Here is a 14,513-nt window from a genome sequence, read left to right as displayed (position 1 = left end):
TGACACCCTTGCAGCTACATCTAATCAGCCTTTGAAACACTGGGACTCTGCCCTTTCCTTCCTATGGAGAAGAATTGTCATTCTGGTTCAGGCAACCATGGCTGAAATGGAATTCCATCTCCAAAACTACACAAATATCCAAGGGTGATTTTTAGACAAAAGCTGCAAGCATAGACAGGTCTGGCTTGCCGTGGCCTCTCATTTGCCTTCAGAACACCGGGGTTCTGTGGTTTCCATCCTAAAGAAAAGAACTGTCCTTCTTCTCAAGGCACCCATGGCCTCATGCACGAGATCATTATACAGGCACAAAGGAGTCCTGTGCTCAGTGGAGTGGAGTCTGGGGACAAGAGACGAGAGACCTGGGAGTGCTCGAAGGGTGGTTTTAGAGATGGTGGATCCTTTGACATAGTAGAGAACAGCTAGAGAAAGAAAAGATTAATGCCAAGAGCACCTGGGGAAGCCCAGACTAGGAACAAAAAAAAAGGAATTTCCCTCCCAAAGCAGGGCTGTGGTGCAACACATCCCCCAGCAGGAGTCTGGAGCAGCCCAAGGCTCTGTGTGCCCAGGCAGAGGCAGGCAGGACGCAGAGCTGTCAGCAAAGGAAGGGCCCAGCCAGGTGGGGCAGCCGGGGGATGCCGACAGCCTGCAGGGACAGAGGCGCAGGGCAGGGACACCGTAGCACAGCCTGGGCTGCACAGGGCACAGGCATGGGCAGCAGCTGAAAGGCCCTGACACAGCCAACTCCTGCAGCACTTGGGCCATGGCTGCTGGCCCTGGGCCTGAGGCATCAGGAGGGGACAAGTGACCCTTGCAGGCCTGGGGCCTCATTGCCTCCTTGTCCCTGCTCAGCAGCCTGGCAGGGGCCGCCCCATGGTGCTGCCCTTGGCATTGCACATCCCCACATCCCAGTGGCCCAGGAAGAGCCCTGAGCAAGGAGGGAGGGACAGGATCTGCCTTGGCAGGGGCTGGGGCTCAGGCCTTGGCCCTTTGCATTCCTGAAACACATCCAGGTTTGGTCAGCATCAGAGACAGCTTTGCCTTGTTTGTGCCCACCTGTCATCACTGCCTGCAACGTTCTTTAGCTGGAACATGGGGATACTTACTCAGTTGTGTCTCTTGTGGGACACATTAAAACTTCTAAAAACTTTGGGGTTTACATTTAACTTTGAGTTCTCACAAAGTTTTCCAACAGTCTCTCAGGGACTGAGTCTTCTGTGAAAAATATCAAAGCCCCCAGAGGCTCATTAAATCTTTGTGCTGTGTTCATGCTGCTGAGCTGGGCTGGGCTCCTGGCACAGAGGCAGCTCCTGGAAACCAAGAAAAGATTTAAAAAGCCATTTCTCCTGAGGAGCAGCTCCTCTCCCAGCCCAGCAGGGCTGAGGGCACTGCCTGCAGGTACCTGAGAGGAATGAAGCAGACAGAGGCTCAAAGAAACTGGAAGGACAATTCTGAGATTCTTCATGGAGAAATGTTCCCCACTTGTGACACAGTAAGTGTGTGGCTCCAGGGATCTCCTGAAGCTGAGCCAGGACAGCACTGAGGTGACTGTAAGGATGGCTCTGCTGCCCTTGCTGCTTTGGGGGAGGATGTGCTCCAGAGCGGGGCTGCCCTGGGCACCGTCAGAGGGACAGGGCAGGACGGCTCCTGCTGCCAGGGACGGCTGCAGGGGCTGAAGCTGGGGCTGCAGCCAGGGCTGCCCAGGGCTGTGGTGCAGAGCAGGTGCTGCAGCCCTGAGGACTCTTGGCCAGCCCAGGGCATCTGCCACCTGCCAGGGGCAGCTCTCAGCCTGCCTGGCAGCTCCCCTTGGATGCTGGAGAGGAGATGTGGGTACAAAAAATGACTCCTGCCAGGGCAGCTCCTGCTGCTGTGGAGAGGGTGCTGTGTGCGCCAGGGCTGCTCAGAGCTCCAGCTCATGCCCAGGTCATTTCTGAGGGGAATTTTCATGAGCACATTTAGGGCAGGAGTTTCCTGCTTGGGTCTCTGCTTTCCTGAATCTGTGCTCCCAATTCTCCACTGGTCAAACTAGTGAAAATTGAAACTCAGCTGTGCAGGCAAGAGCAGGCGCTGATGCAGTGAAACCATTACACTGAGGATTCCTTAGAAGCTCAGCAAGTGCCTCCACCTCCCCAGCCTCCAGATGCATCCAGCATCCCCTTTCCATGGTGCCCAGGCCTGGGGGAGCTGTTCTTTAACCCCTGCAGCCCCGAGCAGCTGCAGGGCAGAGCTGGCCCAGGGCTGGGCTGGGCTCTGGCAGCACTGGCAGGGAAGGAGCCCGGGGCCACAGGAACAGCTCGGGCTGGGACAGCTCCAGCAGCAGAGCCCTGGGCAGGGAGGGAGGGAGGCAGTGCTGAGGGAAGCCCTGCTGCAGGGCAGATGTGGCACCTGCCGGCCCTGCCCTGCAGGGCAGACACTGCCCTGAGCAGCACAGCTCTGCTGTCCCCTCCCAGCCAGCACAGCCCTCAGCCCGGGGGCTCGGGGCCCTCAGTGCCCTCCTGGGCCGGCAGAGCAGCAGCAGAGATGAAGGGCATCTCTCCTGCCACGTGCCCATTCCCTGCTGACCAGGGCCTGAGGGCCACTGTCCTGCACTGCTGCTGCCTGGCAGGGGCTGTGCAGGGCTGGCCAGGGAAAGGCTTTTCCTCAGGGCCTGCCTCTCTCTCTCCTTGCCTTGCCCAGGTGCTCCTGGCATTGCTGAGGGGCTCTCTGGGAATGGCAGTTCCAGCTGCAGGCTCAGGCCCAGCCCTGGGGCTCCTCCTGTGCAGGCTGAGCACAGCAATGGGGTGTCCCAGCTCCCTCTGCCCTGAGGAGCTCTGGGCAGGGCAGGCTGGCAGGCTGGGAATGAGCTGACTCTCCCTGACTTTGGGAATGGCAAGAGCCACTCTGTGTGCCAGGCATCCCTCTGCTCTCAGCAGGGTCTCCTGGCTTTCCAGGGTTACAAAGGAGTGAAGCTTGGAAAGGTTCAACTCTATGCCAGCTGGGAACAGGTTGCAGGGACAGAGCAGCTCCCCTCATTCTGCACTAAGTCTCAGAAAATCCTCCTGCCTCTTTGGACTCTCTGTTCTCCCCAGCTGCACCAGAATCTCTCATTTTACCACCTACAATCCCCATCCCTTTACCCTGGCAGTGCCTGTGCCTCAGAAGGAGATTTATTGTCCAAATTCAAACACCAGGACTGGTCCTTGCCCTCACTGTGTCCCTGCCCTTACTGGGGGTCATGGCAGAATCCCAAGTGTCCTGCAGGTCAAGGTCTTGCTCCTCACTGAATATTGGCCAGCAGCAATCAGATCTCCAGCAACCAATAAAATGGGTGGACGTGTTTAGTGGCAGGGAAGGATCTATGAGAAAGGGCTTTGACTCTCCTATGGGAAATGTCACCTCCAATGTCACTGTCTTTCCTCTTTCTGCAGGTTGGAATGTCCAGACTCAACAAATGTCCAACAGCAGCTCCATCAGCCACTTCCTCCTGCTGCCATTGGCACACACACGGCAGCTGCAGCTCCTGCACTTCTGCCTCTTCCTGGCCATCTCCCTGGCTGCCCTCCTGGCCAACGGCCTCATCATCATCGCCGTAGCCTGCGGCCACCTCCTGCACAGCCCCATGTTCTTCTTCCTGCTCAACCTGGCCCTCAGCGACCTGGGCTCCATCCTCACCACTGTCCCCAAAGCCATGCACAATTCCCTCTGGGACACCACGAACATCTCCTACTCAGGATGTGTTTCTCAGCTATTTCTGTTTTTGTTTTTCATCTCAGCAGAGTATTTCCTCCTGACCATCATGTGCTACGACCGCTACGTGTCCATCTGCAAACCCCTGCACTACGGGACCCTCCTGGGCAGCAGAGCTTGTGCCCACATGGCAGCAGCTGCCTGGGCCAGTGCCTTTCTCACTGCTCTGCTGCACACAGCCAATACATTTTCCCTGCCCCTGTGCCATGGCAATGCCCTGGGCCAGTTCTTCTGTGAAATCCCACACATCCTCAAGCTCTCCTGCTCACACTCCAGACTCAGGGAACTTGGGCTTCTTATGCTAAATTCTTTTCTATATTTTGGCAGTTTTGTGTTCATTGTTTTCTCCTATGTGCAGATCTTCAGGGCCGTGCTGAGGATCCCCTCTGAGCAGGGACGGCACAAAGCCTTTTCCACCTGCCTCCCTCACCTGGCCGTGGTCTCCCTGTTCCTCAGCACTGGCACATTTGCCTACCTGAAGCCCCCCTCCATCTCCTCCCCATCCCTGGATCTGTCAGTGTCAGTTCTGTATGCGGTGGTGCCTCCAGCCCTGAACCCCCTCATCTACAGCCTGAGGAACCGGGAGCTCAAGGCTGCAGTGTGGACACTGATCACTGGACGATTTCACAAACATTAAACTGCTGGCCAATTTCTGTAAATAATTTGTAATAAAAATCATCTTTGATACTACTTCCTGGTGTCATTTTGGAGGTTGTTTTTCTATGTTTGACTTTTTAAATGTTGTCCACAAGGAAATGTCATTGTTTGTGTCCTTTCTGATGTTTTTTCTCTCCACCTTTGCTGTGGCCACAGACTGTGCCATAGAGGGGCTGTATTCTCAGTTGCTTTAAATGAACTAAAAGACCTCCTGAAAGTTTTCTTCAGAGATCCCCCCTTTGTTCCCTTCTCTGTGGCTGCAGCAGCAATGTCTGTGTGCAGAGCTGGGGCAGATCAGTGCTGGCACAGCAGCTGTGCCCAGCAGCAGCAGCACTTGGTGTTGCCAGTGCTGCTGCCGTGGCCCTGCCCCGCTGCCCTCCTGGCCCTGCTGTTGCTGTAGGGCCTGAGTGCTCTCGGGGCCGGGCACAGGGCTGGGGGTGGCAGTGCCGGGGCTGCAGCAGGGACAGGCCATGGGCACTGCTGGGGCAGCGCTGACGCCTCAGGCCAGGGCCTGGGGGCTGCAGGCTCCTTGCCCAGGCTCTCTCCACAACACGGCCAGGCCAATGCTCAGCACAGAAAAGCCCCGTCAGCAGCCCCAGGCTGGCAGTGGGCAGGCTGGGGGCAAACAGCATGGCTGGGGCTCTGCAAGGTCCCTGGGGGAGACGGGAAGGAGCAGCAGAGCAGGGGCTGATCCATCCCCACTGCGCTGGACACCCCAGGGCAGCGTCCCAGAGCAGCCTCATGCACCTGCCACCAACATCCCCCCTCTGCAGCCCTGGCCTCTCCCCCAGCTCACACAGGTGCTGCATCCTTGCAGGCACAGACACGGCAGCACTGCCTCAGGAGCCCCTGTTTGCACTGCCCAGAGCAGGCGTGAGCACCCCCATGGTGTTGGTGTGGGGAGATGAACCTGAGTGAGCACAAATGCCATCAGCCCCTGGGGCCAGGAAGGGCTGGGGGACAGGAGGGAAACCACTTGGGTTTGTGGTTGCTTCTGAAGTCAGCCAGAAAGTTTGTTCCCATTAGCTGTGAGTTTCCTGTCCCACTGCAGACATTATTGCGGAGAGCTAAGGCTGCCTGGCAGCCACCCCCACACTGCCCTGAGCATTTCCTTTGCTTTACCTTATTGACGATTGATAGAGAAACAGGAAGACTGATTCGGTGATCAGAATTAGATTTTACTGAAATTTTCCAAAAACTTGTATGTCATTTCAGGAACATCAATAATTTTCCACTGCAATAATTAGATTAAAAATCATACGGACAACTCATACATTTTACAATTAACGTTGCTTGCAGAAGTTATATTGGATCTCCTCTCTTCCCATAAGTAGGTTTAATCCCATCTTCTGTAATCTTCAAATCTTCTCTCTGTCTTGTGTATCCTCATATCTTCCCTTCCTTTATCAACCAAAAAACACTCCTTTAATGGCCTTATTAATTAATCTCTGAACTCATTGAAGCAAGCAAGGTATCATAACTAATACAATTATTATTAAAGTCATTACATGCATTCCTATCCTAAGAAAATGTTTTAGCCAAGGTGTCAAACCCCAGCCACTAAACAGATTAGCTAGTCAAGATCCAGATTCTACCTTTAGTTTAAACACACTGTCTTTTAGCTGTTGTATGCTTTTATTGATAGATTCTGAGTGACCAGAAAGGTTCATAAAACACATTCCATCGAAATCTTCACATCCATGCCCTTAAGCCAGGAGGAGGTTTTGCAAAGTAGCATGCCTTACACTGTCAACATCTGTTAATAAATTTGATAAAATGGAGCTGGTGGCATTCGTCTGCTTTGCCAGCCAGCAGGCTACCTTATTTCATTGGATTAAGGCCTTTTTTGCAGCCAGTCCTGGCTAAAGCAAAGAGGCCCAGTTCATCTGGATCACAGACCACAAAGACAATTCATCATCGCAGTATTCATCAAATGCACGCAGACTGTGCCTTATTCTGCAGGGATATTTGTGCTGTATGATCATGGACGCATTAGGTGTTAGCACAGTCAGTCATCCCAAACTACAGGGACCTCCCTTTATGTGCAAAGGGGAAGGCAGCCCAGGCCTGACCTCCACAAACCAGAAACATTCCCGATGGCAGCCACAGTGGGGCGTTACTGGATTTAGAAGGGCTGCCAGAAGTGTAATTGCACCAAAAGATCTGATTCTTATACACAGGATAGTAGGGGAAAACATCCCAAGCTTTAGGCTGATTTTTTCCTGTGTAACCAAAATTAACAGAAAAATCCATTTTTACAGAACCCAGGAGTTCTAATTCTTGTGGCTCCAAGGGTGTTATAAGAAGGTGAGGAGTCCCCTGATCCCATGTATCAGCAGGATCTGAGCTCTGTACAATGCTTTTGGTAGTTTCTGGTATAATGGCAAACCGACTAAACAGGTTGAAAATGGATTTTCTGGCGATGCAGTGGCCAGGCATAAGGTATCTTGTTTGGCTGCATTGGCCAGAGTTATCCAAACATTTGTTTTGGGTTGATCAACAGGCCGGGCTGTGCTACAAAAGGCAAGCAATGCTAATAAGTATAGCATTTGATTTAACTCCATGGTGCCTTTGTTTGTTTGTTTAGAACTGTGTTGTGGCAAAAAAAAAAAACCCTTTTTTAGCTTATTCCCTTTTGGTCCTCGTTCAAGGACTATCCTTTTTGGTGGTCAGTTATAACTAAAAATTCAATGGCTTTATACCTGTTTTACATTACGTTTTTGCTAAAAAGGGCTCTGTGATATCACAAATTCCCACACCCTTTACACAGACATCAAACCCAAAAGTTCACAGTTTCCTTTCTAGGTAGAACAAAGGATGTCATCAACTGCAGTCTGAGTGGAGTTCCTCCTCCTCCTCCTCCTCTCCTGGGGGCTCGGTGGTGGTGGCGTCCTGGCCTCCGTCAGCTGTAGGTAGAGGTTCTCGGAATGGCTTCACATTTTTTGCTGGAATCCAGCGGGGTCCTTTTTCTGAGGAGATACAAGCACAGCCCCTCCCCCAGGTGATCAAAGGGTAAGGGCCAAGGATTTTACCCGTTGTTGGTCATGGATTAGTACTGGTGGTTTCTCCTTGCAGGAAAGTGATGTGGATGATGTAAAATGCCTAGTCATAGGGGGATTTAAGTCTGACATTGAACAATTCAAGAAATTAAAAACATACAGGGCTTTGCATAATCTTTCAGCAGGAGTGTCCCCGGGTCCCCCCTTTTGTTGTAACAGAAGACATTTGAGAGAGCCATGGGCATGTTCTATAATTGATTGCCCTGTGGGTGAGTGAGCTATGCCCCTTTTGTGGGTGATACCCCATAAGAAGAAGAAGTTTGCAACTCTATGGGAAATGTATGCGGGTCCATTATCTGTCTTAATCTGTTGCGGAATTCCTAAGGTGGCAAAGGCAGCAGTGAAATGACAGCAGGTGTCTTTCCCTGTCTCTCCCGTGTGAGCTGAGGCAAACAGAGCACCTGAAAAAATATCAATAGAAGCATGGAAGAATTTCAAGCGGTCGAATTCAGGAATGTGTGTCACTTCTGTTTGCCAAATTTGTAGGCTCTGTAGACCTCTCGGGTTGACCCCTGTGTTCACATTAGGAAGGGAGCAACGCTGGCAGTCAGGGCATATAGAAATGATATTAGAGGCTTGTGCTGGAGTTAATTTAAAAAGTCTTACCAAAGCCCCAGCACTTTGGTGAAAAAAGGAGTGACTCAGTTTAGCTTGCTCTATTTTGTTAGGCAAAACATGCTGCTCTGATAAGGCTAACAAGTCTGCTTGGGCATTACCTTCCGTGAGAAAGCCGGGTAGATTGGAATGTGACCTGATATGCATCACAAAGTAAGGAGCCATCCTTTGGTCTAACAGGGAGAACAGCAGTTTTAACCAGGAAAAAAGAATGTAATTTTTAACATTTTTGAAAACAGAATTCTCTGCTTTCTGTACAATCCCTGAAACATATGCGGAGTCAGTAATTAGATTAAAAGGTGTGCTGAATTTCTGAAACACTCTGACCACAGCAGCTAACTCCACTATTTGTGGAGACCCTTCAAAAACAGCAATATCAGATTGCCAAGTTCCAGTTTCAGGGTCCCTCCATACAATCACGGATTTATGGGTTTTCCCAGACCCATTTGTGAATATTGTCATAGCTTGCAAAGGAGTCTCACTTCTCTTTGGCTTGGGGATTAAATTAAAAGATGAACTTAATAATTTGTGTTTAGGCAGATGGAGAGATATCTGCCCTGGGTAATTTGTTGAAGCAATTTGCAATTTTTCAAACATCTGTAGCAACCAATTCAAATAAAACATTGTGAGAGGAGATAGATACGATCAAAATCTTTCCCAGCCAAAGAGGTCAGTCTTTGACAAGCCTTGACAATCAACATGGCCATAAGTTCATCTTGCATGGAAATAATCTTGGGCATATTGTTAGGCAAAAAGACCCATTTGATAACTAGCAGAGGGTCTGTTTTTCTGAGTCCCATTGAAATATTAAGGCATAAGGCTGCTTGTAAGGATTCAGAATGATTAGCCACACCGGCAGTTCAGGAGCCCACCTGGCTGATTGCCTCTGAGAGGTAGCATCAGCTGCCTTTTGAAGCGCAATTTGTGCTTCTCTGTTTAAGTGTCTGGGTGATAAGAGGTTGGGCTCTCCTCCCAGGAGGGCAAACAATGGCTCTAAATCTGCATTTGAAATCCCAAGCAAGGGATGGACCCAACTTATTGTTCCCAGCAATTTTTGTGCATCATGTAAAGTTTTGATTTCAGTTGAAATTTGCAAGGGTTGTGCAGAAATAGAATGCCTGCCTATTCGCCAGCCCAAATATTTCTTTTGAACCTTTTCAGAAGCAATGGTGAGGCCCGCTGAGGTAACAGCTTGGCAGACAGCCTGCACTGCTTCCTCCACTCGACCCACAGCTTCTGCAGAGATAAGAATATCATCCATATAATGATGCAACAGAACATCAGGCATTCGTTCCTGGATCAGGGTCAGGGTTTTTGCCATGTACCACTGGCACAAAATTGGGCTATTTTGCATTCCTTGGGGAAGTGATAACCAATGATATTGATTTAGTGGTGCCTGCATATTAACGCTCGGCACAGAAAAGCTAAATTTGGGTGCATCATCTGGATGCAGCAGAATGTCAAAAAACCAATTCTTTAAATCAATTACTGTTAAATGCCAATTTCTAGGAATCACAGCCTCCACCCTCCAGACCGCTTTTTAATTACAAACACGGGTGAATTCCAAGGGCTATTAGATGGGACTATGTGTCCCTTTTCCAGCTGTACCTGTACAAGTTCTTGTAATATGCGCAGTTTTTCTAATGACATGGGCCATTGGTCTACCCAAACTGAATCAGAGGATTTCTAAGTCAGTTTGGGGGTGTCATGCGCCCCAATGACCCTTATACAAAATTTGACTGCATAAAAATTCTCCATTGAGATAGAACATCTCTCCCTTACAAAATCAGCAGCACAGACAACACAAAAGGCCTGACAATAGCTACCCTCCCCCCAGGCCCTGTGATCTGTACCAGATGTTGGCTTTAACAGCTTTGACTGTTTCCACCCACCCCTGAGAGGACCTGGGGGACAGGCATTAATGGCCAATCATTAGGCCATTGATTTCAGGAGGTAAGACTAATATCCGCACCTGTATCAATGAGTCCGGTTAAAATTAACTCTTTGTCTCTCAAAGACACTTTGCATCGGCACGTAGGATGTTCAGGAGTTATGCACTGCGCCCAAAAAATTTGTGGTACCCCTGTTAAATCAAACCCGCCTCCCCTCTGATTAGCTGTCGGGGGGTGTGGATAAGGGGGCTGCTGGGAGAACTACAAGCTGGGCAATTTTGGTCCCTGCCGGGACCACGCAGGGGGGCTGTGGGGTCCAAGCCATGATTTTTATTTCCCCAACCGTGTCAGAATCAATAACTCCCGGTAAAACAAACAATCCTGTTACTGAGGTAGAAGATTTACCTAAAAGCAAAGCAAGGTGACCTGGTAGCAAAGGTCTGTAAATTCCTGTGGGGAGACAAAACACTGAGGAATTGGTCAATGTTACTGTATCACGGGTTGAAATGTCCAATCCAGCGCTCTCTGGGGTTGCTGGATGTAGGTCGGAGATGGTCCGGCGGGCAGGGCCTGCACTGGCTGGGAGCTGAAGGTTGGTTCTGGTTGTGACAGCTGCTGGGTCTGCTGTAGGATTTGTGTCTGCACTCGTTGCTGTCCCATGCTGTGAGATGATTTGCTGTAAAAGCTGGCTATTTGGTGAAACTTGAAGAGGCATTGATTAGGGAAATAAAGGCAAAGTCTCTGTCTTTAAGGGCTTTCTTTTTCATCTGTAACCAATTGTTATGCATATTTGAAGGGAATAGGTCTGGGGTCAAAAGACTCTCCATCACTGCTAAAGTCAGAGTCCCCATAAGGGGTTGGCGTTCAGCGGCTCTGGGGTCGCTGGTGGGATCCCGGTGGGGTGCAGCTGGCAGCTGGGCTTTATCCCTGGCGTTCGTCAGGGAAGGGGTGAGGACAGGGGATGGGGAGCGGGACTTGGGCAGGTTTCGGTCTGGCAGAGCTGCCAGGGCCGTCTCCGCAGTGGTATCACAGGGTGCCTCGCTCCCCCCTCTTTTTTAATCGTGTCCATGACTGCTCTCCATGCAGGAAGAGGCGTAGCTTTGGCTCGTGGCCAGGCAGCGTAGCCAGGTCGTAGAGCTTTACACCGACCTTGTCCCAGTAGCGGAGAGTAAGAACAGAGGAAGGGGTGGTATCAGGGAACATGTGTGACACCCATCGTAGGGGCAACTTAATGTCCTGCTTAAGGATGGGGGATCCTTGCTTGCTCAGCAAGGGCTGCATGGTTTTGTTAATGTCTCTCTCGTCGGACACGTCCTGTCCCATACCTTGAGTTCCCCTGGCTCACCTGTCACGTCCGGCGTACAGATGGTTGTAGGCCCAAACACGGTTCTTTCACCATCACGATCAGTTCCAGGGGTGTCGCCAATTGCCAAGAGATAGCCAGTTCTTCTCCTCACATGGGACACCAATTATTGGCAATTGATGAGAGATGGGAAGACTAATTCGGTGATCAGAATTCGATTTTACTCAGGTTTCCCAAAAGCTTATATACTATTTCAAACAGGTTAATGATTTCTACTACAATAATCAGGTTAAAAATTACACAGAAAACTCATGCATTTTACAACAATTCTTTGCTTGCAGAGGTTGATTGAATCCTCTCTTCCTGTAAGCAGGTATAATGCCATCTCCTGTAATTTTCACAGTTCTGTTTGTTCCTGCCATGGCATCTTGGTTATCAAACTAGCTATGCTAATCAAGTCTGTTTGACTCTCTGTCTTGTGTAATCCCAGACTGTATATTGAGTTCTGTGCCTTTCAGACTGGTTCTGAGAGCCAAGGGGGAGAAAGAAGCAGCGCTGAGTTTGTTTGCAGAAACAGCACTCCCTCCTGCACATTGCAGCTCCTGGACGGTGTTCGTCTGAAGCACGGACAGACTGCGGGACAGAGATTGCCTTTGCTTTCAGTCAGTTTGAGTTCGCTGAGGCAGAGAAGTTCCCTGGAGTGGTTTTTTCTTTTTTCTTAGGACTGTTTCAACCTGGCCTGGCCTGAAAAACCCAGAGAGACACTGGGATCTCACACCTGTGGCCCACCGGGGTCTGGACCTCGGCATTTTCCAGCGCTGGTGGAACTGATAAGGGACTGAGCGAGAGGAGATACACCCACAGCAAGGACTCCCTCAATGTTGCCATCTCTCTTCAGAGCCGCCAGAGATTTTATTGTTTCATATTATTCATTATTTATGCTTATAGGCACTTTGTCTGTCAAAAATTTTTTTTTCCACTTTTCTCTAAGGACTTTCTTTTCCCAGACTAATCTTGGGGAGAGGCTGTTTAGGTTTGCTTCTCCAGAGGAACCTCATTCAGAGGTTTCCTCCAAAAGTGTCCCTAAACCAGGACAAATACATTTTTTTTGGTGCCCAGCATGTGGTTTGAGAAAGTGGAAAAAACTTGTACTGGTTTCATTTTGGTTGTACTTTGTGTAGGGATATAGCAGTCAGTGGCCATGTTGCGGCTTGGATTCATAATGTCCCTTGGGGTGGAGCCCTTCCTGTGTTTCTGTTCCTTAGCCCTTTTTTTTTGAGGTTTTAATACCTTTATGGTCCCTAGGTTCATTTTCTTATCTGGAAATAGCTCCAGTAGTGTCCCTAACACGGAGCTTTACAGTAGGGGAGCACAAATAGCTCTCCTCCTGGGCTCAGTGAGAATGATTTATAGAAAAGTACTAAAGTTTGTGCCAGCTATGTTTGGTTTATGGTTTTTTAATCCTACCCTCCATGCAAGTTCCATCAACATGTTTTGGGAATTTATTAGTAACTGCACCCAGTTTGTTAGAGAAGGAGTAGGGCATGAAGCATTTCAACCTTTTCTTTCCTTCCTCTTCTTTAAATCTGTTACATCCTTTTTTGAGAATGTTCAGTTTCCCCTGAATGTTAGAGAGACCACCTTCCTGGTATTTCATCTGGTGAGCCTCCTCTGTATGGTTTGCAGCTTCTCTAGAGTGAGGGCTGAGATGTCCAGAGGAGCTGATGAGACCCCTGACCCAGCAGTAGACCCAGAACTAGACCCAGGTGTGGAAAATCCTGAGTAGTGTGGAGAATGGGAGAGAATGGGATGAACCTTAAAGGAATTTTCTGATCCCCCAGCTTGGGACTTTCCACGTGAACAAAATCAGAACCCAGGTGGGGTGGGGAAATATTTGAAAAAGAAGTGCCATGATGACTCTAAGGAGAAAAAGCTCATTGCAATAAGCTGGGCCCTGGCATGTGCTTATGGCACTCTGCTAGATACTGTAGGGCAGCAGATGGAGGCAGGGGGCAGGGAGATAAATCAGCAGCTACCCCAGTCACTCAGGCTGCAGCCAACAGCCCAGCTACTCAGGCTGTAGCTAAACCAGACAGTGAGCCTAAGCCAGCAGCTAAACCAGACAGTGAGCCTAAGACACTGGCAGTTACTGTGGGAAAGAAGCACACATGCAAAATCTGACAACCAGTGAATGATGACTGGTTGAGATAAAGGAGATAAAGGACCCTCAATGCCTCCTGACAAAAAATCAGAAGCCTAAACAATTGGCACAAGATCAGGAGCCACTATTGAGTCCTTTTCCCTGAAGGACCTTCGTGCCTAAGGAAGGAATACACTCAGTGACCCCATGAATCTATAATTAGTTGCTTAGTCCATCTTTGGGATGCCGCAGGCCAGGCTACAATTCTGGACAGCACTGAAACGAGGCATTTGGGATCCCTGTCACAGGATCCCGTTATCGACCAAGGAATGATGAGGGAGGCTCACCCTTGCAGTCCCTGGGAACGGGTCCTGGCAAGTGTGGCACAAAGATATCTGTGTGCAGACCATCTCTAGATGCAGCAAACCCAGTGGAAGACCAGAGAACAAGGGATTCAAGGCTTGAGAGAAATGGCAGGGGCAGAGATTGTCTTCTCAGATGACCCAAACACCAGGAACCCAGACTTGGTACCATGTACACCTGTGATATGGGGAAAACTTGTACGACTTGGGCCACAAGAACACTCTTCTGCTTTAGCAAGAATGAAGGGGGATGACACGGAGGAGACCATGCTGGATATGGAGAAGAAGCTCCGAGCATCTGCAGATGCTGTGCATGGCCCGACACATACAAGAATGGCAGCTGTGGAAACACGTCTGCAGAAATTAGAAGACAAGAGAGAGGAGAACCCCAAGAAACTCAGGGAGGAGATGAAAGAGGACATTCTCCAAATCTCTGCAGTACAGATCAGAGGTTCAGGCACCAAATGCAGATGTTCCCCAGATAAGGAGAGAAGGGGCACCCCACAAGCTGAGCTGTGGTCCCTCCTGTGTGATTCTCAAGAAAACATGAGGAGATGGGATGGAAAATCTCCTGCTGCTCTGACACACTGGCTACATGAATTTTTGGAAGGCAAGACTCAGAGAGGAAGTTCCACCAAAAAGGAAGCAGCTGCAGTTACCCAGGGAAAGAAGGATAACCAGGCTTAGAGGGGCCCTGCCTCAAGCCAGGTAGAGGCTAGGGAAAAATGTGTTTTTTGTGCTGTGGGGATTCATTGGCCTGGC

The 14,513-nt window shown here is 49.9% G+C and overlaps 1 protein-coding gene across 1 annotated transcript; it reads left to right on the top strand.

Moving 5' to 3' along the window:
* The first annotated feature begins 3,413 nt into the window (after positions 1 to 3,413).
* LOC134562306 (olfactory receptor 14A16-like) lies at positions 3,414 to 4,360 on the top strand. Its single transcript, XM_063419691.1, has one exon. It carries the CDS (start codon positions 3,428 to 3,430, stop codon positions 4,358 to 4,360), a length of 933 nt encoding a protein of 310 aa, XP_063275761.1. The 5' UTR covers positions 3,414 to 3,427.
* The last annotated feature ends 10,153 nt before the right edge of the window (positions 4,361 to 14,513 follow it).

Source organism: Prinia subflava, chromosome 27, assembly GCF_021018805.1.
Source record: "Prinia subflava isolate CZ2003 ecotype Zambia chromosome 27, Cam_Psub_1.2, whole genome shotgun sequence".
Taxonomy (NCBI): Eukaryota; Metazoa; Chordata; class Aves; order Passeriformes; family Cisticolidae; genus Prinia; species Prinia subflava.
Note: the sequence above shows the minus strand (reverse complement) of the source record. Positions and strands in the feature narration are given on the sequence as shown.

Coding starts and splice junctions, on each gene's coding strand:
- LOC134562306 (XM_063419691.1), top strand. CDS start 3,428: ATGTCCAACAGCAGCTCCATCAGCCACTTCCTCCTGCTGCCATTGGCA.